This window comes from Balaenoptera physalus, assembly GCF_965194825.1.
Source record: "Balaenoptera physalus genome assembly, chromosome: 16".
NCBI lineage: Eukaryota > Metazoa > Chordata > Mammalia > Artiodactyla > Balaenopteridae > Balaenoptera > Balaenoptera physalus.
In genome coordinates, this window is record NC_138898.1 from 52390900 (window position 1) to 52415824 (window position 24925).

At 58.3% G+C, this 24925-nt stretch overlaps 1 protein-coding gene across 10 annotated transcripts; it reads right to left on the reverse strand.

The window, feature by feature from the left end:
- Positions 1 to 279: 279 nt before the first annotated feature.
- On the reverse strand, positions 280 to 24054 carry CLCN7 (chloride voltage-gated channel 7). 10 transcript variants are annotated; one of them, XM_082430880.1, is made up of 25 exons: positions 23819 to 24053; positions 16664 to 16735; positions 13677 to 13748; positions 13517 to 13582; positions 12994 to 13126; positions 12652 to 12761; positions 11923 to 12003; positions 10989 to 11051; positions 10794 to 10877; positions 10196 to 10289; positions 9867 to 9931; positions 9357 to 9473; positions 8621 to 8671; positions 8218 to 8408; positions 7486 to 7624; positions 6586 to 6679; positions 5233 to 5402; positions 3909 to 3960; positions 3542 to 3669; positions 3270 to 3355; positions 2980 to 3025; positions 2266 to 2325; positions 1986 to 2162; positions 1642 to 1722; positions 1257 to 1492 (listed from the first exon to the last, which is right to left on the reverse strand). In XM_082430880.1, the coding sequence occupies exons 1-25, from the start codon at positions 23969 to 23971 to the stop codon at positions 1406 to 1408; spliced, it is 2472 nt and encodes an 823-aa protein (XP_082287006.1). In that variant the 5' UTR covers positions 23972 to 24053; the 3' UTR covers positions 1257 to 1405. The 10 variants fall into 10 exon arrangements, 9 of the variants coding, with proteins under 9 accessions (XP_082287000.1, XP_082287003.1, XP_082287002.1 ...); XM_082430879.1 differs by having other exon boundaries at positions 2896 to 3025; XM_082430881.1 differs by having other exon boundaries at positions 2896 to 3025; positions 8218 to 8278; positions 8617 to 8671; positions 23819 to 24052.
- Positions 24055 to 24925: the final 871 nt, after the last annotated feature.

A 24925-nucleotide genomic window follows, 5' to 3' on the forward strand; every position in this document is an offset into this window, starting at 1 on the left:
AGGGCTCTGCAGCAGCCCCAGGAGCAATGTGGACAAGGATGCAGTGGCCAGGGGCCTCCCTCCCATGGGTGTGGGGCGGCCCCAGGTGCTTCCCCACCTGTGGGTGTCTGAGCCTCTCGCCTGCATCTCCCTCAGGGGTGTCCCCGCTGGGGCACTGCCCACCTGCACCACACATGAAGGAGGGCCGCATCCTGGGTTGCCCTGCCCCCCAGTGGGCCTGTGAATCCTGGGAAACTGGACCGTGGTCCACGCTGGGTGGGAACAAGAAGCTGGCACCGGTTGTCTGGGTACAATTCCTTTATTTCTCCCATTCAGATCCCCACACTTAGACCCCTGTGCCCCCATGGAGGGCTCCCCTGCCAGGAAGAGGCCTTTCAAGGCCCCATCCCCTTGAAAGGGGCTAAAACCCAGGTGGAGCGCCCGCCAACCTACCACAAAGGCATCCACAGACCTCATCACAGAAGTGGGCTGGGGACGTGAGTCGCTTTAGAAAAAAAGTCCCATGGGGCACTGGGGACATAGGATCCCAAATCTGGCACTGCCCAGCCTGGGAGGGGTGCATCCCTGCTCTGGGCTTGCCAGCTCATCCCAGAAACAACCTGCCCCCAATACTGGAAGCAGAGCTGCCCCAGAACATCTCTCGGGGCTGGGGGTCCTCAGTGGCCCGTGGGGCCCCCGTGTGCTGAGAAGACCCGCCTTCCCTGTGCCGTCCACATGGGTGCTGTGATAGAGGCATGGCTGGACTTGGGGATCCGGGCCCACAGGAAGGTCTCAGCTCTCCCCTTTGGCCCAGACCCTGGCTCAGAGCCCACTGCACCAAGTGGGTGTGGCTTAGGGTGCACTGGTGTCTGGGAGTGCAGCTCCAGGGTCTGCTCTCCAGGTGGTCCTGCTCCCCCAAGCCCTCGCCTTCATGAGTCCAGCTTGTGTTTCTGCCCAGACCCCAAATCTCACGGCTGCAAACTGAGCTGAGGGCTGAGACAGACAGGACCAGAGGCCTCTGCTGCAGCCTCGAGTCGCCCAGGCCTCCAGCTGGCGGTGCTTAGGGTGCACTGCTTCCAGGCAATGGGCCCGTCCTGTGGGCTGCAGTACTCAGACCCACAGGGCCCAGCCTGCGAGCTGTCACACGTGCACACACATGCAGATACATACGCACACTCGCGGTCTCTCAGAAAGAGAACAGCAGTTCTACAAACTGACTCCTCGAAGTCAGGAAACAGGAGGCTGGCGTGTGAAATCTTGGAGGGTGAGGGAATGAGGTCGGGGGGGGGAGGGGAGCACTGAGAACATGAAGAGACCACATGTGTCACACGCTGGCTGGGCTGTCCCCGAGGTCTGGAGGACGCTGGATCCGCCGCTGCCTGGGGAGCGAGGCAAGCACCCCGGGGGAGGTGCCAGGGCCAGGGCCTCACGTCTGGGCCAGAGAGAGCTCCTCTAGGCCCCCCTTCCCAAGCCGGTACCTGGCGAGGTCCTTCCTGGTCACCAGCCCGACCACCTGTGGGAGCAAAGCCAGGTCATGGGATCCAGCGGGCTCTGCCTCTGTGGATGCCCCTGTCCTGCGTGCGGAGGACAGCATAGTCTGCGGGAGCCCTGCGGGTGGGCAGGCAGGCTGGTAGGCAGCAGGCAGTGGGCTCCCCCGATCACCTGATTGCAGTTGTCCACCACCACCAGGTGCCTGAGGCCCAGGGCCCGAAACAGCTTGAACACCCGCGGGAGGGACGCCTCCTGCAATGTAGACACAGCCTCAGCTCGCCCGCCGGCCCCTGCCCCATCCCGGGACAGGAGCGGGGCAGGACCTGCCGCCCCCCTGCCACACCCCCGCCTCAGCCAGCACATCCTGCTCTGTAGCCACCCCCACCCTCCTACAGAGCTCGCCCCCCACCCCTGTCCGCAATGGCCAGTGAAGCCAGAACGCCGCCAGGGGTGGTGGCTGCATGAGGCTCTGGAAGTGGGGGTCAGGCCCCTGCCCCCCACCGCCCCTGCGGCACCTGGGGCACCGTGTAGGGGGAGGGGTTCATGAACTCGGAGAGGTCCATGGTGCACTCCCGCTCGTCCTGGGACACATGGATGGACTGTATGGGGGGGAAGCGCGGGTAGGCATCGCGGAAGTCCTTCAGCCGCAGCCGGCGCCGTAGCAGGCCCATACAAGAGCGTTCTATGAACACCTGCGGGGGCGGGGGGCAGGCAGTGGGTGGCAGCGCCTCAGAGCCCAGGGCCCTGCCCGGCATCTCCTGCCACCCCCTTCTCCTGCCACCCCCGACAGCCTACCTTGTGCTTGAGCAGGACGATGAGCTGGGAGCGCAGGATTAAGCCCTGGAGCCGGGCAGGCTGCACAAGAAACAAAACACCCTTGTCTGCGCGGGACCTGGGACTTGGGACCTAGGGCCCGCCCTGCCGGCTGGGCCAGAGGGGCCAGGCAACAGCACCAGGATGCCTGGGGGCTCCAGCCAGGGTCCCCAGCGATGCTGGCTGCCTATGGGCACTGGCCCTGCTGCAGGCATTTCACCTGCACAGGCTCACGGATCCCCAAACGCCCAGGAGAGGGAGGCAGGACCCCAATCACGAAGTGCCAAGAGACCATAGCGTTTGTGGGGGCGAAAAGCAGACCGTGGCCCAGACGTCGCTGCACCTTCCATCAGGACCTCCTGACAGGCACAGCTGCGACTCCTCAGCTGGGGGTGCAGCTTGGGGTGTGACCACAGGACACACAGGCGCATCAGTAACTACCCAAGCCGCAGGGACAGCGCTCACACGGACCTGTCTTCACAGCCGTGTAACCAGCAGAACTCTACCAGAAACCCCAGAGCGGGGCGTCCACGTTCACGGGAACCAAGCCCCCCAACATGCCCCACTCGCCGGCACAGATGATGAGCCCGGCTTCCTGCAGCTGGGTGGTACCTGCGTGCCATCGGCATCCTCCACCACGGGGAAGCCATTATGATTGGACGCCGTGCTGCTCAGCACATCCACAATGATGCCCACCTTCTCCCTCCTCCGCAGACAGGTGACTGGTGTGCTCATCACCTCCCTGTGGAAGAGCCACGCTGTGATCCCCCACGGGGCCAAGGGAGCTTCCCGAACAGCTCAACATGCAGGAAGTGGCCGGACTCAGGAAACCTGGAGACGAGGTGGGCCGGGAGCCCAGACCCCCAGGTGCTGCCCCGGGGGAACCAGCCCTGCACCCACGTCCTGCTCCAGGCTGCCCCCATCAAGCCTCCCGGGGCGTCCAGCACCCGCCCCCCAGCCTGCGGGCCTGCCCCAGGGAGGGGTACCTGGCAGTGAGCGAGTGTGAAGTGACTGGGGCTTCCCAGTGCAGGAAGGGCACACTCTGCAGCTGGATGTGCATGTCGTACAGGCCCTGGGGAGAGGACGGGCATGGCCATGCAAGAGGCTGCTTGCGGGGCAGCCTCCACAGGGCCCCCTCCCTTGCGGCGGCCGCAGACCGCCAGTCTTTCTCCCAGCCTCAGGCTCCGAGGCCAGGGGCATGGGGAGGGGCCGCAGAGCGAGGGCAAGCAAGGCAGGCGGCCTCTCCCACAGGCCGCACCTCGATGAAGACATCCCCCACAATCTTGGCGGTCATCAGCACCAGCATGATGGGGAAGCCATAGGTCACGTTGCTAGTGGCCTCCATCATGATGACTGTCAGGCTCAGCGTCATCCTCACAATCCCACCTGCCAGGAGGCGGGGAGGGGAAGGGAGGGTTGGGGGGGCACGAGCCTCTGCAGGCTGCACCGCCGGACCCTCCCGTGTCCCCCTACCGTGTTCCCTGTGCAGCTCCCGCTCTGTCCATGCAACCCTGTGTACCGGCCCCCCCAGATAGCACCAGATGGGGACAGTGACCCTGCCCAGCCACACACTGGGGGAGTGGCCCTCCTGACCTCCGGACGCCCATGCCGCAGCCAGCACTCACCCAGCTGGGCAGCTGCTCCCATCAGGGCGTACTTGCCGGGGTCTGCCCAGACCTGCAGAGAAGACAGAGGGGATGCTGGGGGGAAGTGGCAGCCAAACCCACCAAGATGCACTGACAGCACTGGGCCCAGAAGGAAATCCTACAGTTTACACAAAAAATGGTCTGCGGCAGCATCACCTGAGTTTGTAAATACCCTAGCTGTGCCCGCTCAAGGATGCACTGAATGAACTCTGCCACCTGCAGAACTCGGCAGCCTAAGACAGGAGGGTGCACAGTACGGCCGGGGCGGGGGGGGGGGCACCCTGCGTGTGTGCAGTGACCGGAGTCCGTGCACAAATGCCTGCATCACACCAGGGAGCCTAAAAAGGAGTGAAAATCAGACTCATGCTACAACATGGATGAGCCCTGAAAACATGGTGCTCAATGACGAGGACAGACACAGAAGGCCATGAAGTGTGATTTCATGAATCTACAACAATCAGAAGAGGCACATTCATGGAGGCAGAAAGCTGACAATGGCCACCAGGGGCTGGGGAAGGGGGACACAGACGTGACTGCTTAATGGGGACAGGTTTCTTTTTGGGGTGATGAGAGCATCCTGGAACTAAGCAACGATCACGGTTACACAGCTCTGCGAACAGGCTAAAGAGCCACCCAACCGTTCACTTACAGAAGGAGGGAGTTTATGGCAGGGGTCCCCAACCTCCGGGCCGTGGACTGGACCGCACAGCAGGAGGTGGGCGGTGGGCAAGCGAGTGAAGCTTCATCTGCTGCTCCCCATTGCTCGCATTACTGCCTGAACCATCCCCCCACCCCCATCCATAGGAGCACTGTCTTCCACGAAACCGGTCCCTGGTGCCAAAAAAGGTTGGGGACCACTGGTTTATGGTACATGAGTCATGTATCAATTAAAAAAAAAACCAAACTAAACTAAAAACCGTGTCTGTAAGGAAACCTGGGACACATGACCTGGACCCAGTGAGGGGAGGCTTGCTGTGCGTCTCTTACAGTTTTTTAAAGTCTTACTTGAACAACTAAGATGCAATTAGAAGACTCACAGAATAAAGACCAAGGAGCCCACGGAGGCAGGTGGGAGGAGGAAGCCAGGAGGCAGCTCCGGGGCCAAGGCCTGGACACCGCACGCCCAGGCCCCAACTCCTGCACCTGCCCCGTCCTTCCACACCACGCTCTCTCCCAACACCTGCGCCCTCCCTGAAGGCCACACGCATGCACAACCCCTGCTCTGGCCCACAGTGGCCCTAGTGGGCACCGGGAACACCGCCCCTTCCTCCCAGCCCAGCTGGCCCCTAAGATCCCCACTCACCGCAGCCCCGGTGAGGTAGGACAGGGAGATGCCAAAGAGCCGGCCCCAGGCAGCTCCGATGAGCAGGGATGGGATGAAGACACCGGCCGACACCGTGAGCCCGTAGGTCCAGCAGGCCAAGAAGAAGTAGACCAGGGTGAAGAGGCCGAGCGTCATGGGGTTGTAGGAGCCTGCGGACAGGGCGCTGGCCAGGGCCTGCCACATGGACTCAACCCCAGGCGGAGCTGCCTGCCCAGCAGCCCGTCACAGCCTCCTGGTCACACCCAGACCCCCAGAGTCACCCCCTTCTCAGAGGCCAGGGTGCCGGGTCTTGGGGGCCCAGCACTCAGAGTGTGAGCACGGCAGCCTAGCGGGCAGGGCAGAGGGGAGCTGGGGCCACCGGGGCCCAGAGCTGCCAGCAGGACGGTGACCTGGGCCAAGGGAAGGTGGCTGCTGAGGTCTGCATGGAAACGGGTGGCACTGAGACCACCAGGGGTCAGGGGAGGGTGCAGGAGGGAGGCCATGGCCGCCACGGCCACCACTCTGCACCAGATGACTCCAGAAATGGGATGACGTCACACAAACCCCAGAGCCAGCACCCCCAGGGGGCCTGGAGACGCCTGTATGGCCCGCTCAGCATCTTTGGGGGCTCGGCCTCGCCCACGTTTAAAAGCCTTTCTGTTAAATTGCGTGAACTCCCGCAGCACGCGCGCACACACACACACACACACACACACACACACACACACACACACACACACACACACACACAAACACACGCATATGCAGATGTGACAACCAGGGAGTTCCCAGAACTGGCATGACAGGAAACAACTAGAGCCACAGACAGACGGGCAAGCACGTTGCAGCAGCCACTCTGGATCTCGGGGGTGTGCCCCTCCTCCCCGACCCCACCCCGTGGAACCGAAAACAGGGGAAGTGGAAGCAGGTCTGTGCCCAGTCTGAGCCTGTTTGTTATTAAGAACGTGAAGCTGGGCGAGGCGCCTCACTGGTATACGAGTCACCAGGCTGTTTTCTGACTGAGAGTGACCTCTGCGAGCAGCGCCAAGAAAAACTCATCCTGGGAGGTGAGACTGTCTTAATGAACGACAGGACGGCCTCCAGGGAGGGAAGGAGACGTGTGGGGAGCCTGGCTGGGCCCCTCCCAAGCACTGGCCACCAGCCAACCCCAGGCTGCCAGCCCCCACGCTCCAGTGCACCCAGCCCTGCAGGGAGGCAGTGGGGGCTCGGCCAGAAGCCATCAGCCAGGCCTGGACCCAGTGTATGTGGGCCGGCTGCAGACCAGGCCAGAGGGGACAGGCCCACATGGGGACCTGTGGCTGACAGCACAGAGTGCGGAGCATGGGCACACACCTGGGGGGTCGTGGAAAAGGCTGACCACGCTCTTCTCTGGGGTGTTGAAGAAGGCTGCAGCCATCGAATTATACTCGCCATCGGCACAGAAGAGCTGCAAAGTCAGGAAAGAGAACAGGCCAGTGGGACACAGTGTCCAGGCCTGGACAGCATCAGGCACCAAGCACACAACAGGCGGGGTCAGGCTGCTCTCTTGGAGGGGAGGCAGGACCCAAGAGCCAGACCCTGGCCCAGTGAGGGCTTCAGAAGCCATCCGGCCAGGCAGGGGCTGCATGGCGAGTCTGTCCCTGGGGCACGTGGGGATCCAAAGGCTCACGTTTGGAGCACGCTCCCACAGTTCACTGGGCAGACTGTGGGCCCCTGTAGGCCTTGACCAGGGCAGGGGCTCCACGCAAAGCTGTGTGGGTCAACCCCACAGCCCCACCAGAGCCAGCCATGCGCCCCAGACCCACATCTGTGACAGGCCTGTGAGTACACACTCCACACCCACCGGCAACCAGCAACCGCTTTCAGCTCTGGACGTTTCCCATAAACAGAAACCACACGATGTGTGGCCCTTGCTGTCTGGCTTCTTTCACTCAGCAGTGTTTGCCAGGTTCATCTGTGTGGGAGCACGTGTCAGAGCTCCAACCCTTCCTACAACTGAGGAAACCCACTGTGTGGACGGACCACGCCGTGTTCACCTGCTTGTCACTGACGGGCACAGGGGATGCGGGGAGTTGCGCCGTGGTAAGCGCATGCACGTGAGTTTCTGCCTGCAGGCCCACAACCCCACCTCCGCAGTCCCCTTGCAGAACCTGTCAGGCCGCTGCTCTGAAAGGACCGGGGTGAGACCCCAGGCCGACGTGGCACCCACCCATGTCTGGGAAGACTCGCCCTGCCCCTGCCCCGGCCGCCTACCTGGAGGGGATAGGACACGGAGCTCCCCTGCAGGGGCTGGCAATCCTGGGACGAATAAATCAGCACGAAGGCGACCGTGGCCGTGACGGCGGCCACCAGCATGGCCTCGATCACCTGAAGGCAGGGCCGGTGGATGTACCTGGAGCAAAGAGCCAGGGTGGACCGAGCTGTGGGATGGCTGGGGTGGCAGCCAGGGCAACCTGAGCCTGCGACTCGGGAGAGCCGTCCAGGATGCTGAGCTTATCTGATGACCAACCCGCCCTGGCTCCTGAACACTCTCAGGCTGCCTTCCGGATGCTCCCCAACTGCATTTTAAGTTGGTGCAAAAAGACAAGAAAGAAGAATGCCAAGATCCACCCCTAAGGCTTCAGAAAACCAGAGAGCTCCCATGATGGCTCTCCTAACAGCAGAGGACCTGTGTTGGACCAAACGTGCCCAGGTCAGGATGGCCCCGTACAAACCGCGCTGACGCTGACGTGAGAGGCCCAGAAGAGCATCAACCCAGGGCCGCGCCGGATCCATGGGCTGTGCCTTCCCTGCCAGGGGCCACCCTCCAGGCCCCACCCGTCCCCCTGCCGAGTGGGTCTGTCCCCTCACGTACAAACCACCGTGGAGGAGTGTGCTTGGCACGTGGCTTCCACATGGCCCCATGGGCAAGAGCCCATGAGCGGTCAGTTTTCAGATGCCCCGCGTGCCACAGCTCTCAACTCAGTCCCTGAACAGGTTTCTCACCTGATTCGAAACATTGTCAACCAGTAATTCAAGGCGTTGAACACAGCTCCGAGAATGCCACCTGGGACAAGGAAGGAGCTGCGTGTCCGGGACTCGGGAAGAGGAGCAGGCTGCCCAGGCAGCAAACGGCCGCTGGGTGGAGGGCTCACGTCCCACGGGCTTTCAGAGTAAGGAGTGTTGCCCAGGTCCGTCTGCTTCCCCAGGGGCTGTCATCAGCCAGAGTGAGGCTCCGGTCCTCCCAGGGTCAGGATCCCTCCCCGCTGCCCCGGGGCAGTCCTGGGACAGCCAGCAGGGGTGGAGACCGCGTGCTTCTCTGGCCCTCCAAGCCGGATCAGGCCTGGAGCCCCGCAGGCCCTGTCCCCACTGGTTGGCGCTGTCCCACGTGGGGACGGCCCTTACCCACCACGCCCATGGCGATGAAGATGGGGATCTCGTGGATCGTGTACACCATCGTCTGTGCAGAGGGAGTAAGAGCAGACCTTCTGTGAGGAAAACTGCCACCAGCTCCTGCTCAGACTCGGGACCGGACGTTTCACAGGACGCGCCTGTGCACGGGAACCCTGGCGCTTCCCCGCAGGGTGAGGAGGCCCCCAGAGAGAAACGCCGGGTGCTCGGGCAGACCGCCTGCCTCCTCACATGGCGGCTCCGGGGGGCGGCCTGAGCTTTTGCCAAAGGGTAAGTGAGGGGCCACGAGCAAGGGAGAGGATGCTGGTGACCTAGCCACCCAGGACCTCTGACGCGTCCACGGGTGAGGACCAGCCCCCGAGCGGCTCCCTGGGCTCAGTGATGGCAGCGCGCAGCGCAGGCCGCCCCAGAAACGCTGCCTGCGCCTCTCGGCCTCCAGAAACTGCTGCAGGAGCGCTGGCCACCAGTCTAGTGATGCTGCCTGACAGCCTGCAGGCACCTGAGCCACCCCTAAAGTGCCCGTTGGCTGACGGGCTCCCCAACCTGTGCGGCCGGGTCACATGCACCCTCCTGGAGCACCTCCAGCACCCGGTGCTCACAAACAAGGGCCCTATCCCACCGCTAACAGCTAGACCTTTCCAGAAGCCCAGCTCTCAGGCTGAACCTTGAGTAAACAACCTGGGCCATGCTCATAGAAAGAACCAGAGAAAAAAGGGGGCGACGCAGTGGGTTACCTCAGTGTCAAATCTTCCAAAATTGATGAGACCGGGGCTGGACAGATCCCACACGTTTCCGTGGTAAATGCTTAAGACGAAATTCAGGGTGAAGGTGGAAATCATGGAAGCAAAGAACTGCAGGCGGAAAGAGACGAGTGCCGTCAGAGCCGTGGTGATGAGTTGCGGCAGTGTGTACAGAGGCTGAGCCCAGGGCCGGAGGGTGGGGAGGGGCTGCAGCAAAAGGGCTGTCTCCCCTCCTGTCACCTGGGTGGCGCCTAGACCCTCCGAAGGCTGAGGGAAGGTGGCCTGGAGTCCCACTGGCTCGGCTGGGGGAAGGAGGTGTGCGGGGCCTGGGGTCCCGATGAGGACGGAGGAGAACCAGGCTGACGGCTCAGGGACCCACCAGCTGGATGGGAAGCTCAGGTGCAGACCCCACAGTGTGGGCCGAGAGCCACGCGTCCACCCAGCCACGGAGGCCCAGTGCCAGGGCTGCCCGACCTTGGGAAGGTGGCCGTCCCAGGCACTTACGATTCTCCACGTCAGGAACTGATTCCAGAAGGATGCACCCTCCTCCAAGCTGAACAGGACCCCACCTGGAACAGCCAGTGGCCCAGCCCTGAAGTGCCTGCCCAGCCACAGACAGCCCCTCACCCACTGCCACCCATGCCCCCAGACCCCAGGACACCGAGCCCACGACAGAAGCAGCCATCGGGGCCTCTTGAGAAGCCCACCCCACACCCTCACCAGGCACTGAGTCCATAAACCCCCAAACCACCCCTCTCACAGCAGGGAGAGCCTGGCTCCCCCCACATGGGCTGTCACCAAGCTCTCAGACCAGGCAGGGCCGCCCTCCTCACCCACGGGGGCCCCAAACGCAGCAGACACTCCAGCCGCAGCTCCTGCTGAGACAAAGTCCCGCTTCTCTGTGTCTCTGCGGAAGTACTCGAAGATCTGAACCAAGACAGATAGAAAGAGGATCTCAGCCAGTGCCTCCAAAGGCACTTCTCTCAGAAAGGGGGGAGGTGGGCCCAAAAGTGAGGGGTGAGGGGAGGGAGGAACGGGGGGAGGCCTCTGGACAAGCCACTCATCAACCATGAGGCTCACAACCCGCCGGACTGAAGAATGGGGTCACGGGCAGCTTGCCTGCCCACCATCCAGAGAAAATAACCCATTCACAGCAATATTTAAACGCCGAGGTCTGTGCAAGAAGGACCAGAACTGAGCGCCGGCAGCCCACACACATGACCTTCCCGACCTCTCTAGGCCACGCATTCCTGTGAGCTTACAGCTACAGGTCATTTCCTCACAGAAATGCACACTCACCCAGAGCACCAAGGCAACAGGATGCCCCCACGGACAGGATGCTAGGGACCCTCAGAGGCGAAGGGAAGGAGGCTGCAGGGGAGGCAGGGGCCCAGCCCTGGGGGCATGGACGTGGGCGCAGGGAAGACCCACCTTGAAATCCCGCTTCAGTGACGTGGACCTCCCCTGGGAGACCCCAGCAGCAATCACGGAGCCCGAGTGGATCATTGGTCCCTCCTGGAAGGCACAGACGGCTGCGTTCAGATGGGCACGGCTCCGGGGGGACACACCAGCCCCAGGCCCCGCGGGTGCAGAGTGACTCAGGCAGGGGCAGCTGCACTCCGTTACCTTCCCCACAGCCAGTCCCCCAACCACGGACAGGATCACGCCGGACACTTTGATCACCAGGGTCTGGAACACAAAAGAAATTGCACCAAGTCTGATTAAAGGCCACACGTGGTCCAAGAACCTGAGCGACAAACTGCACACGGGAAGGGACCTAATCACGTGAGCCCTTGGCAGGCATGAGCACCAAAGAGGGGGGCCAGCACCCACGGCGCGCGTCCTGGAGGAGGGGGAGCTGGCAGCTGATGCTCTCCTGACGCCTATCTCTTCAGCCCTTCTGTCCCAGGTGGTCATGTACAAACACAAGACACGCAAACAGCAGCTGTCGCTCCGTCCTCGGGCTCCAGGCTCCTGCACCCGCACCCACCTCGGGCCCTGCCCTCCTGCTGCAGGGCACGGAGCACAGGCACTGCCCCCTCCTGTCCGCTCCCCGGAGTACCTCCTCCCCAGATAGAGCAGGAGAGATGCCACCAGCAAACCCCAGACCAAGGCACGCCAGCTGCACCCTGAAATGATCACAGGAGGAAACCTGACCTCCCAACCCCCTCGGAATCAGTGTGTTACCCAGAAGATCATGCACAATGAGATTAAGGAAAATTCTGAAAAAAGGAAAAAACTCACCACTCAACACAGCTACTCTCATTCTGAAATACTAACCACCGTACGGAACTTAAAATATGCCTATGTGGTTGCAATCGTGACAAATGTACCTTCAAGTATTTTTGCGTCATTCAGAATGTACAACAGTTCTACCATTTTACAAAGAAAGTTCACATAAAACCTGCCAGCACACCCACACGAAGGCTTGTCAGCAGCAAACAGCATGGGTCTGGGCGAGTTTTGGAGGCGGAGGTGGACAAATGACACGCTTCTCACCCAGCAAGGAAGCCCCTTGGGCTGAGCCCTGAGCTCCCGGGGGGGCCGCCTCGCGTCTCACCTTGAGCCGGACCACGTGGGGGATCTTCACCCCGTTGAGGAAGCACTTGATCTGGGGGATCCCGCTGCCAGCAGCGACCGGCTGGAAGGAGGGGCGCCAGCACTGAGTCCACAGGCCGAGTGAGCCGCCACTGCCGCCGCCGCCGCCACCAGGCCCAGGAAGACATGCCACGCAGTGCCCAGGCCGCCCAGGGAAGGGGCTTATCACCTCTCCCCACTGATACGCAGAGCGACCACCGAGGGGAGGAAACACCTCGGGCATGGGAGGGCTCAGTGTCCCCGAGGCAGGCGGAGGTGCCCAGGATGATGGAGGCCCACGTCACACACCCGCTGAGGGGCCAGCACTGTTGCACCCTCTGGGGGACACTGCACTGCACCCCAGACAGAAGCTCCTGGACGCTGCCCCTTCTTCCTTCCAATGCCCCGAGGGAAAAGCAAAGGGGCACAGGAAGGAAGGGTGCCCCAGGAGCGTCTGACCCCTCGGGTGGGTCCCTCCACCCGGACCCCTGGGCTGGGCGCTGCCTCTGCTCCCTGCTGCGTGAAGTGGGCGAGAGGCTGTGCGGGTGGATAGGCATGGCCGCCAGGGCCAGGGTTGGAAGGCCCAGGTGGGCTTCGTTTTGGTTGAACCGCCTGATGCCTAGCAAGGACTCCACTGCAGTCTAGCCAGTGAGTCTCACCGGCAGACGCTGCGGGGGGCGGGGTGGGGGGAGTGGTGGAGGGGCCCACCTACCTCTATGAAGGCGACGATCACAGAGCCCAGGAGCACAAAGGCCACATTGAGCGAGGCCCACAGCAGGAGAGAGAAGGACAGCCCGCCCCGCGCTGTGAACTTGTCAATGTCTGGGCTCGTCAAGGACCACGCGGGGTGGTGTCACCCAGGCGCCACTCCCCAGTGGGCTGCACTCTGGACTCTGGGGCCTGGAGCACTTACTAGGCGTCTCAGGGTCACCACACAGCCTGACCCCCAGACATGCAGCCCCCACCCAGTCACGTCCCCCGGCCGATGGCATAACATGGGTGGGGGCTCCTCCTGTGGACCCGCTGGCTCCGGGCAACCACAGACAAAGGATACTGTCCTTGACGACCCTGTACTTGAGGCCGGCCAGCTTCTCCACCACGATGTCAATGAAGCAGGCCACGAGGCCTGTGAGGATCCCGATCACGGCACAGATGACCCAGCGCTTGATCTCCACGGTCCGGAAGGCCTGCGGCAGCGGGCAGGAGGGGGGGCGCTGTCACAGGAGGGTGCGGAGGCGGGACGTCCCGTCGTGGCCTGCTCTGGTGACTGCCACCACGCACAGGGCTGCCCTCAGGACACTGAGTCCCAGGAAGAGCAGCCCCACCGACACCTCAGAGGCCGTGGAGCACTGGAGGGACGGCACTCCCCAACCCGGTCATAACCGGATGCTGACGCTCCAGCCGCCACAGCCGACACCCCTAAGAACAGCCTCCTCAGTGGTAATGATGTGACACCCGCACGGGTCTCCGCACCGGGCAGCAGCCAGCGCTCACTCCGGGACACCAGCTGGAGCCGAGAGGGGAGGGAGGTGGTGGGGACACCGTGGCCATGAGGCCCAGGTGCCCGCCAGACTCACTGTGTGATTGATGCGCCGCTCCTCCTCCAGGAACAGCTGGTTCTCGCTGTTGTCATAGTCCAAGCTCTGCGGACCGGGCAGCAGACACACTGGTGACTGACCCCAGCCCGTGGGCTCAGGTCGGCCACCGTGGGGGAGGGCAGGGAGCAGGGGGGCCCACCTCATACTTCAGGGACAGAAGCTTCTCGTTGTGCGGGATCTCCTTGGGGAAGGGGTGAAGGGGATCCGTGTCCTGCGGGAGGAAGAGGCAGAACTTGACAACCCAGCATATGTAAGAATGAACCAGAATGAGGAAGGGGCCATGCTCACTCGTCCCACAGGGCAGGGACTCTCCTGAGCCCAAAGCTAGACAAGCACAAGGCAGGAATTGGCAGACACAGACCCTCCACAGGACACCAGCAGGCCAGGTCCCACAACACCGCGGCCAGGCGGGTTTATCCTAGGAACACAAGGTGGGTTGACCCCCAAAAAGCAATTAGTGAAAGATGTCTGTGGTCCACGTCCAGGTTCTGGCACCGGCCTCTGACCCACCCCCTTGGCATCTCTGGGTGACGAGTGTGTCTGGGCTGGGGCTGGAAGACCATCACGGGATTAGCGGGCTGGAGACGCAAGCAGCTCACCTCTAACAGCCAGGGATTTAATCAGTCCTGCCTGTGTAATGTAGCCTCCACAGAAACCCCAAATGGAGGGGTTCAGGGAGATTCCAGCTGGTGAATGTGGAGGTGCTGGGAAGGTGGCTCCTAGGGAGGGCATGGGGGCTCTGCACCCCTTCCCACACCTTCCCAGGGCATCTCTCCCACCTGGCTGTTCTCAAGTCATGTCCTTTATGATAAACCAGTAACATAAGCAAAGTGTTCCCCTGAGTTCTGCAAGCCATTCTGGCAAGTTATGGAACCCAAGGAGGGGGCGTGGGAACCCCGACTTACAGCTGGTCAGTCAGAAGCACAGGTGACAGCCTGGACTTGTCACCGGCATCTGAGGTCGGGGGGTCTTGTGGGACTGAGCCCTCAGCCTGTGGGTCTGCACGGATGCCGGGCAGTTAGGGTCAGAACAAACTGACCTGCAGGACACTCAGGTGGTGTCTGGACAATCAGGGTGAGTCGGTATGAAAGTAAAAACAGTTTGATACTGTTCCAAAAGAATAAAGGACCAAGTCCACATGAAATGAACACCTCAATAGTCACAAAAAGCATCTGACAAAACTCAACCCTTCATGATAAAAACACTCAATAAACCAGGAATGAAGGGAACTTCCTCAACCTGATCAAGACACCTATAAAAAACCCACAGGTAACATGCTCAGTGGTGAAAGACTGAAGCTCTTCCTCTGAGATCAGGAACAAGACAAGGATGCCTGCTCTGGCATTTCTACTCAGCACTGTCCTGGAGGTTCTACCAGCAGGGCAATTAGGCAAGAGAGAAAAGTGAAAGGCATCCAGATTAAAAAGGAAGTGAAACTCTTCTTTGCAGATGACATGGTCTTATGTGTAGAAAATTCCCGAAAGTACACTAAAAACAATTAGTATTAATAACACATTTAGTAAGATTGAAGGATATAAGATCAGTATACAAAATCAAACGTATTTCTACGCACTTGCAATGAACGATCCAAAATGAAATTGAGAAAACAACTCTATTTACAATAGCATAAAAAGTAAGATACAGAAAATAAACTTATTCCTAAAATACGTTTAACAAAAGAAGTGTAAGACTTGTACGCCAAGAATTGCAACACACTGTTGAAGAAAACTGAAGACGTTAATAAATGGAAAGCTATACTGTGGCTCGGGACATTTGATGTTAAGAGTCAACGCCACCTCTAAATTCCAGCTGACGTTTCTGAAGAAACTGACAAGCTGAGCCTAAACCCCACATGGAGATACGCAAGGGATCTCGAAAGGCCAAAACCTCCTTGAGAAAGAAAAACGATATGGGATGATTCAAACTTCCTACTTTTGAAACTTACTACAAAGCTAGTCATTAGCAGAGTGTGGCCTGGGCGCAAGGACAGACTGAGAGCCCAGAAACAAATCCGTAATGCAGACCCAATGCAGCCAAAAATAAATAAATAAATTTAAAAAAAACAAAAAAAACCCCCACAAAAACTGACCTTCGACAACGGACAACGGTGCCGAGACAATTCAACAGGGAAAGAGTAGTTTTCTCAAGAAATGGTGCTGGGAAAACTGAGCATCCATGTGCAAAAGAATGAATCTGGACCCTTATCTTATACCATGTACAAAATTAGTGAAAAACAGATCAAAGATCTAAACTATGGAACTCTTATAAGAAAAGATGAGCAAATCTTTGTAACCTTGGATTAGGTGATGGTTTCTTAGACATGACACCCAAAGCACAAGCAACAGAAAACAGATCAAATGGACTTCATCAAAATTAAAACCTTTTGTGCTTCCAAGGACACTGGCAGAAAGTGAGGAGACCACCTATGGACCAAGCAGAAGTTTTTGCAAATCCTGTAACTGATGAGCAACTTGTGTTTAAAGTATATGAAGACCTCTTACAGCTCCATTATAAAAACACAACCTGATTAAGAAACATGCACGGGGTCTGAAGAGAGTTCCTCCAGAAAACACGAAGGACACACGATACCAGCAGCCTCAGCGAAATGCAAGTCGGAACCATGAGCCACCTCCAAGGAGGAAGTCAAGTGCAAGTCTGGGGGAGGGGGTTTCGGGAAATGCTCCCCTGGCAGCTGCTGGACAGTTCGACCCCAGTACAGGAGAAGGAGAAGTGGACATCACCCATGTCCAAGGGCCCACCACCCCGAGACGCCCTCCTGCAGGCCCCACACCTGCCCATGGCACCTGCCCCCCAGCCCGCACACAGCAGCTAGCTCAACGGTCCTGGCCTGACATGTACTCCCCAACCTCTGCTCATCGGGCAACCTCAGGGGACAGGGCCCCGCAGAGCAGCCTTCCCTGGTCGCCCAGGCTCTGCGGACCCCACTGTCTGCACATCACTCTGTCCCCATGCTCTGCACAGGACCGCCACTGTCTGCCATCCTCTTGTTCAGGTTTTCCGTCTGCCCTCTGCTAGGCTGTGGCTCCACAAGAGCAGGCCTGACTTTCCCAGGAAGGGGCCTGGCATAAGCAGGAGCTCCAAACATGGGAAAGGACGACCACTCACAGGGTCCAGAAGCTCATCGTCCAGTTCCACGTTGCTCATCTGTCCGATCCGGAAAAATGCTGAATGCGGCGACTAGAAGCAGAAGAGAAATCACAGGCCGCTTAGCTATGGGGCCGAGCTGCACTGTGCACTACCCCATCGCCTGGCCCTGCCTGTGGAGCACAGAGCCACACCTGCCGTGTGGGAGACTCCAGCAGGGCCAGCGCTGGACCCCAGGCCCATCTCCATGACCCACAGCCTGTCACTGAGGAGCCCAACCTCCAGATGGGAAGCCCCACCCTCCCCTGTTCTACAGTGTCCCCCTGACCACCCTCTTTCCCTGGCCTGGAAAACCCTGGCGATTGAGGGCCCCTCCTCCAGGAGCCTTTCTATCCCCCCACCTCCAAGCCCCATCTTTCTCTGTTCAACCCCATCATGACACTGAGTGGCTACCAGGTGGGGACCCGTCACAGGCCTCCAGGCAGGCCCCTCAGATACGTGCCCCTTTCCAGGGCAGGACCTTTCTGAAGCAGGGCTGCACTCCTGGGCGCAGGGGCAGGTCAACCACAGAGGACGGACACCCTGGCACGTGACTGCCCTCACGCCCACTGCCAGGCATGGTGGAGGCCAGGACTAGGGAACAAAACACAGGCTTCTCACAGATGCATTTCAGAGAAACAAGTCATGCTGCAGGACACAAACACTGTGTGGAACATACGGCATGAAAACACGACCTGGTGCTCCTCTGAAATGCAGCTGGGCGCCCTGCCCTGCCTCTCCTCTGGCGGAAACCACGAAGCAGTGCAGGAACAAGGACCGCGGAGCCCGCCATGCCAGAGCCCTGAGCACACAGTAACTCCAGCACAGAAAATTTAATTCAGCAGCACTAGCCCTACTGCTACTGGTGGTTACTGAGGGGTAGGGGGGACGAGGAGGCTTTGGGGACACTGGTGACTCCACTGGGGGATGTTGAGCCTCCTGGGGCTGCTGTGCCCAATCACACAGCCTAGGCATCTGAAAAACAAGAAACGTGTTCTCTCCAAGCTCTGGAGCCACAAGTCCAAACTTGAGGTGTCAACAGGGAGGGCCCCCTCTCAGGGTCGTGGGGAGGATTTTCCAGCCTCTGATGGATGCCGGCAATCCTTAGTGTTCATTCCCTGGCTTGTGATCACATCACTCCAACCTCTGCTCCGTTGCCACCGGCCTCGTGTGTGCGTGTATACGTGCACGCGCGTTCTCTCCTCTCCCACGAGGACACCAGCCTGACCACATCATAACTTGACCACAGCTGCAGAGGTCTCAGAAACGGGTTCCAGGTTAGGGGTGGAGACATTCCGGGGGGCACTGCACACCCCACGACAGGTGGTAACTTGTCAGGTGCGTTCACTAGACCATCATCCTGCTCCACTGTGTGACTCCACTTTTCTCTATGTATATACGGCAAACGTCGGTACAATGGGTGGGTGAGGAGAGAAACATAGCTGTTTTCTTTCTTAAAAACAATCGACAATGCACTCAAACTGCTGAATCTGATGAGAAAGGCAGGGCGGGCCCCCAGCTTCAAGCACGGGCAGGAGTGCCTGGCCTGCTGGCCCAGAAGGACCCCAGTTCCAGAGTGAACTCAACCCAGGAAGGGGCCTGGAGCTGCAGCCTCTGCTCCCCGTGCATACACGAGTCATCAGGAAAGGTGTGCCGGTCGCCAGCCCGTCCACAGCAACACGGAACAGGGACGTCTCCACGGAGAAGACGGCGTGCAAAGACATGCAGAACTGAAAGTCGGACTGTGAAAGCAGAAGACCCATCTGCCGTCCCACCCAACAGACAGAGGCCACAGACCAGGTGGTCTGGCCGTTTGTATCTCACTCTTCACTGATGGACTGCACCCCGTGATCACTCCCGCCGCACCAAGTCAGCCCCTGCAGAGCAGCGCCTCTGCCACCTAAACAGTCCGCGAGGCTCAGGCTGCGACCACGCACACGGCTGGGGGAGAGGGGGGCAGAACGGTCCATGTGGCACGGACTCACTCGCTCAGGTGACAACGGGTCCTCAGCACCCGGCCGGGAGGACGCCAGGTGAGCACACATCTGCACCGGACAGCTCCACTCTGGACCCGGAAATGAGCTCCCGGAAATGAGCTCATGCGGAGATGGCGCCCCCACTACAGCTCCCAGGCACACCCTCTCCCACCTCCAGCACCTTCCTGGTTTCTTCACCTCTTTTCTGAACTTTATGGGCATCTCTTAGGAAATATCTTTTGTGATGAAAAAAGCCATTTACTGGAAGTTCAGTGATTCATCTGTTGTCTCTGTTCCTTTCTCTTTTCTTAAATGCAAGTTAATTACTAGTAGTTCCTCAAACTATTGATACACACAACAGCCTGGATGAAATCTCCATGCTTTCGAAAGAACTGAAAGATTTCAGACCATGTGGTTCCAGAGACCTGATGTGCTCGAAAGGTCAGACCTGGAGGGAGGACAGATTTGGGGGGGAGGGGGTGACTGTAAGAGGCAGGACAAAGGCACTGATGGACGTGCTCACACACATCCACATGTGTGACAATGGCAGGGTGCTACTCACACACATTGTGCCAACAATCAATGCCGGGTTCGGCACGGTACTACCGTGAGGTAAGACGGAACCACCTTGGGAAACTGGAGGAAGGCACACAGGCCCTCTTGTACTGTCTTTTCAACTTCCCGTAAGTCTACAATTACTTAAAAAATTTAAAAATTTATATGCAAATGGTACTACATCAAAGTGAAGAACTTCTGTGTATCAAAGGAAACAATGAACAGAGTGAAAAGGAACTAGCCATACAGAATGGGAGAAAATTACAGATCATGTAACCGAGAAGGGTTAATATCCAGAATACGTAAAGAACCCCTACAACCCAACAACAACAAACAAGCGGATTAAAAAAACAGGCCAAAGACTTGGGACATGAAGATCAAAACCACAATGAGATACCACCTCACAGCTGTGAGGATGACCAGGGTAAAAAAACAGAATAACAAGCACTGGTGAAGATGTGCAGAAACAGGAACCCTTGTGCACAGTTGCTGGGAGTGTTAATATGGAGCAGCTGCTGTGGCAAACAGTATGGCGGTTCTTCAAAAAATTAAAAATAGCATTACCTTATGATCCAGCAATTCCACCTCTGGGTATCTAACCAAATGAACTGAAAAGCAGGGTCTCAAAGAGGTGTTTGTACACCCACGTGCATAGCAGCATTTTTACAGTAGCCAAGGGGTGGAAGCAGCCCAAATGCCCATCGACAGATGAATGTATAAACCTACGGTGGTCCATCCACACAATGGAATATTATTCAGCCTTAAAAACAGGGAAATCCTGTCACATGCTACAGCATGGATGAACCTGGAGGACGTTGAAAGAAGCCAGTCACAAAAAAACAAATACCCTATGATACCACTGCTATGAGACATCAAATTCATAGAAACAGAAAGCAGAATGGCCTTTGCCAAAGGCTGCGGGAGGAGTGGGGAGTCAGTGTTTACTGGGACAGAGGTTCAGTTTGGGAGGATGAGAAAGTTCTGGAGGTGCTGGGGTGACGGCGGCACGACACTGTGGATGGACCTCATGCTGCCAGACTATACACTTAGACATGGTTAGGATGGTAAATTGTGTTATGTGCTTTTACCATCATTAAAACCAAGTTCACAGACAATTTAAAAGCCGCCTGCCGCCCACTCTGCCACTTTGCATTTTAACCACCCCTCCCAGCCCAATGTCCCCCAGCACTGAGGGCACAGGGCCTCCGTAGCCAGGGGCTTACAGTCAGAAAAACCAAGCTGCCCATAAACAAAAGTCAGTGTAAACCGTGAGAAAGGCTTTGAGGGCGATGACAGAGCCTGAGGGAGAGGCCTGCCCGATTCGGGGTTGGGGAGGCGCATTAGGCTGAGACCTGATGAATGATGTGCAGAGGGGGCCGGATGGGAACAACCCCGCCGCTGCACCTGGCTTTCTGAGCGCTGCAGCCTCTGCCTGGGAGGCCTCCCAGGACCCTCTGACTAGGCTGGGCCCACCCTGGTCCTCAACTCTCTGCACTGTCCGGTGGTGCCCACATCCTCTCCTGCCCCCCCCGACTCTGAGCCCCTCACACTAGACCTGGGCAGGTACCACTAAAGGCCTGAAGGAGCCCTCTGGGGAGGGTCAGCTGAGGGGCCGGGCCTGCACTCTGCAAAGCGGGGGAGGAGGGGGAGAGGAGGGGGGGAGGAGGGAAGAGGGCGGAGGGGGGAGGAGGAGGAGGAGGATAGCACAGGGCGCTGAGGCAGAGGGACTTCCTGGAGGGGCTGCCCTGGGGCTGGGAGCCAGCTACGAGAAAGACGGGGTGCTCCCTTACGTTGAGCAGAGCTCAAGGGGCCGGTGGGGATGGTGATGACCTGCCCCTGCAGCTTGCCTGTACATGACCCCCTCCCGGCGCCCCATACTCTGACCATAGCCCGTGGCTCCAGGTCACCAGGGCAGAATGCCCCAGTTCCCAGAGGAGTAAGATCCCCAAAACTGATTCTAAACACTAACCTGAGGGTCCTACCCCTCAGGCTGCCTCAGGCGGAGCTTCCCGAAGCTGAGGTCCCTGGAAAGGACCCGCATTTACAAACACTGCAAATACCCACCCCCACACCCGGAGCCTCTGTTTCTGGCTCAGATTTCCCTCTGTAAGTTTTCAAAACACTCTGCTTCCTGCTGCCCACATGACCATGACTTGCTGGCTGACCTCACCCTCTCCTCGCCCCAGGGGTGGACAGGCAGCAACTTGCTGGATGACCCACCCTCACCCCACACTCAGGCACGACACGCCGAGGGCCGGAGAGAGGGCAGAGCAACCCTGAATGGCCTGGTTCCAGCCAGATGGAGGCTGAGCTCAGGCCGGCCCCCAGCCCACCCTGCCCGGGGCTGCCCAGAGCAGCCACCTCATGGTGCCTGGCAGGTTCCCATGCCGGGTGCAAGAACACCAGCCTCCAACTCTGGACGCCCTGCAACAAACCATGAAGGACCAGGAGGTGGCAAGACAAGCTCTCCTGTCCAGCTCACCAGAACATTCTCATAGAGCAGTTGTTGGCCTGGGTTGTCATTTTAATTCAAACAACCCTGGTCTGAGAGCAGCTTACAAGCCGCCGTCTGCTGCAGCGAACTCAGCCCTCTGGTCCAGAGCCGACCCTCCCGCAAGAAAGCCGGCCTCGAGGAGTTCAGTCAGCTGCAGGGAAGTCACCCCAGGAACAGCAACTCAGAGATGATCACTTCCAAGCTGCCGTTTTTAATACCTCTGAGAGTAACTAGCGTTTACCACCTTGTGACGGTGGTGCTCGGGGCTGGAAGCATATTAGCTTTCCTGCTGGTGAGGAGCCTGAGGCACAGGAGGCTTCAGCACTTGCCTCTGCTGGTCCAGAGCAGAGTTCCTAGCACCAATGCCTCCAGTGCCCCCCCACCCCATCCACGCAAGGCCATCTAAGGATCCTTCAAGGCTGGACTCTCCAGCTTCTGAAGGATTCTTCCACAAGATAAAGCTAAATTCGAAGCCCGCAGCTCTCCCCTTCAGGTCGACCCCGGTTCCTTCCCCAGCCTCCACTCCCCACTCTGACTTACTTCCCAAATGCTCACTCCCTTTATCTTTCCCCTCTGTTCACCCGCCTGAGGATCATGCACTCTTCCAAGACTGGACCCAGTGTGACCTCTCCTGCCCTTGGGGTCCCTCACGCCTTCCTCACAGAGCACTGGGCCTGGTTTTCCAGAAGCCTGGAGCCAGGAGGAAGGAAACTGCATCATGCGCCTCTGTGTCCCAGGCAAACTGCATGCAGCCGGGCACACGACAGGCACACAATAAATTATGTTTTAAATTGTTTAAGAGCAGCTAGTCACTTATTAAATGCAAACGAACAAACAAAAAAGCTCGCAAAGGTTCTTTTAAGGGAATGAGTTTTAAGGGAAGAGATCGACAGGTTATTTCAAAAAAAGCCAACTCCTGTGTCTGTGCATAAAGAAAAGTGGGAAACTCCTGAGCACATTCAGTCCCGAAATAAACCCCAATTCAAACTCGAAGCTTCCAATCTCTCTACCTGTCACCCTTAAAGCCAAGCCAGTTTCATACTTCTGGTTTGTAAACTTCAGACTACCTTCTTTTAAAGAGTAAAAAAGAAACAAATGTTCTGAGAAGAAATCAACAAAACATCCATATCCCTACCACTGCAAATTCGCCCCTTTCATGTCACTTCTCATGCCAACCCAGAAAGCACTTCAACAGAAGATCCCACTCAAGGAACAGACTTTGACCTTCATTGTCTGATGCATTTCTGGGAGCTGGGGAAACCTAGATAAGTTCTAGAGAAACAGCCTGATGCTTGAGTCCTTCCTCATTAAACACCACACAAGTGTTTAACGGACAGATCTAGGATAGGAGGAGAAAAACGAAAAAACAATCACAAAACAGAGTAAGGCCAAGCAATCAACAAAAGAAGTTCATTAACTCAAAATTAACACACACGGAAATTCACTTAAGGACACAAACTTCTGTGCTGACCTGCAAAGCACATTTCAACCACTGTGCTTCAATTTTAATGAAGTGCTAAGGGAAACTAAACGCACATACTTGTCATTCCTTAAGGTCGCCCTGAAGGCCTGTCCCGCTCCCTGTAAAGAAGGGAGCCAGGTGAAGTCCCCCAGATATTCCCACTGCAAAAGCAAACTCTGCAACCTAAGCTCTTAAAATCTCTTGGGGTTCAAAAGCGACGCAGTAAAAATAATTGCTCATGTATACAGTGTTCCCAAAAAAAGAAGAGGAAAAGGTTACCTAAGCAGAAGACCATCTGCCTTCCCTTTAACTCCACTAAGGAATAAACTGTGAGGAGATAAATTAGCTTCATGCTGCCGAGACTCGACAACAGCGTGCAACTGGGCTCTCCCACGCTCCTTAACACCGAGGATAATGGGCCGGCTCCTCGACCCCGCGAGTCACCGGGCCGAGCGCCTCCCAGGACTCCAGAACCCCGGGGCCCAGGTTCCGAGCTCACCCTGCCGTTTACCAAGCGGGAGCCGGGGCGCGTTCCCGCCTCTGCCACTAGGACTGCCCGAGCACGGATTCGCCGCGTCCTCGCGGGCCCGGCTCCCGGCACCGGCGACCGCGGCGCGGACCCGACCCGGCCCGCCTCTCCCTGGGCTCACCGCGCGGACGGCCGCGGGCCCGGCCCCGTTCAGCAGCGGCGTGGCCTCCCCGGCCGGCGCCCCGGGCCGCGCCGTCCTCCGCAGCAGCGGCGCCGCCTCGTCGTCGTCCACGTCGCGTCCGGACCACGACACCTTTTTGGAGACGTTGGCCATGTCCCGCCGCAGAGGAGCGGCCAGGCAGCGCCGTTGCCGTGTTTGTTCTCGTGACCCGCGCCGCGGCCACGTGACCCGGACGGCCGTCACGTGGCCCAGACGGCACCCGCGTGACCCGGCGGCGGCCTCGGGGCGCGCGCGGCCTTCTGGGAGTTGTAGTCCCGCCGCCTGGTGGACCCGCCTGTCAGGACCGATCACCACGAAGCAAACGGTTGTGCTGAGGACACAACATAGCCCTGTGGCCTTCCTGCGGAAAACGCTCCACTGATCCCATCCCAGGGGGAAAATGCAGATGAATCCAAATTGAGGGGCACCTGCTAAACAGCTAGCCAGCTCGTCCCGTAGTGTCAGCGTCATGAAAGACCAAGAAAGGCCGAGTGTCTGCCTTGGATGGAAGATTAAAGAGACGGGCAACTGAAGGCTGCTCGTGGGCCTGGCATTTTGGGGACAATTGGCAAAGATTGGACCTGCACTGTACATTAGGTAGCTGTGTTACAGCTGCGCCCAGTCCCCCAAGGGTGATCTTTGTCTGGCGGTCATATCAGAAAAGTCCTTTTTCTCAGGAGACATACACTGAGATATTCAGGGGTTGTGATGTGATGTCTGCAACGTAGTCTCAGATGATTCACAAGCTAATGGTAATCACAATACGTAGCTACCGATAGCGGGAGAAAGAAAATGTGGTAGGATGTTAGCAGGTGATGAATATGGGGTAAATATAAATGACGTGCAATGTAGTCCTCTTGTAACTTTTTTCTTTAAACTTGAAACTTTTCAAAATAAAAAGATTTTAGAAGTTCTTTATAGGCTCTTCCCTCACATCTTTCAAAATAAAACCAAAATTGAAACCAAAATGAGAGGAAGGAAGCCCAACAGGATTGTTAAGTTTTCCCCACCATCACTGTGCAACAATTTTTTGAAAATACTAGGAACAACGTTCTTTCAGAAAAGGTG

Excerpts from the sequence above, each read along its gene's own strand:
- CLCN7 (XM_082430874.1), bottom strand. The coding sequence starts at position 23,971 with ATGGCCAACGTCTCCAAAAAGGTGTCGTGGTCCGGACGCGACGTGGAC. Across the intron at positions 13,749-16,663 it reads ACGATGAGCTTCTGGACCCT|GACACGGATCCCCTTCACCC; the intron begins GTGAGTGGTCGT and ends TTCCTCCCGCAG. Across the intron at positions 2,163-2,265 it reads TCGTCCTGCTCAAGCACAAG|GTGTTCATAGAACGCTCTTG; the intron begins GTAGGCTGTCGG and ends CCGCCCCCGCAG.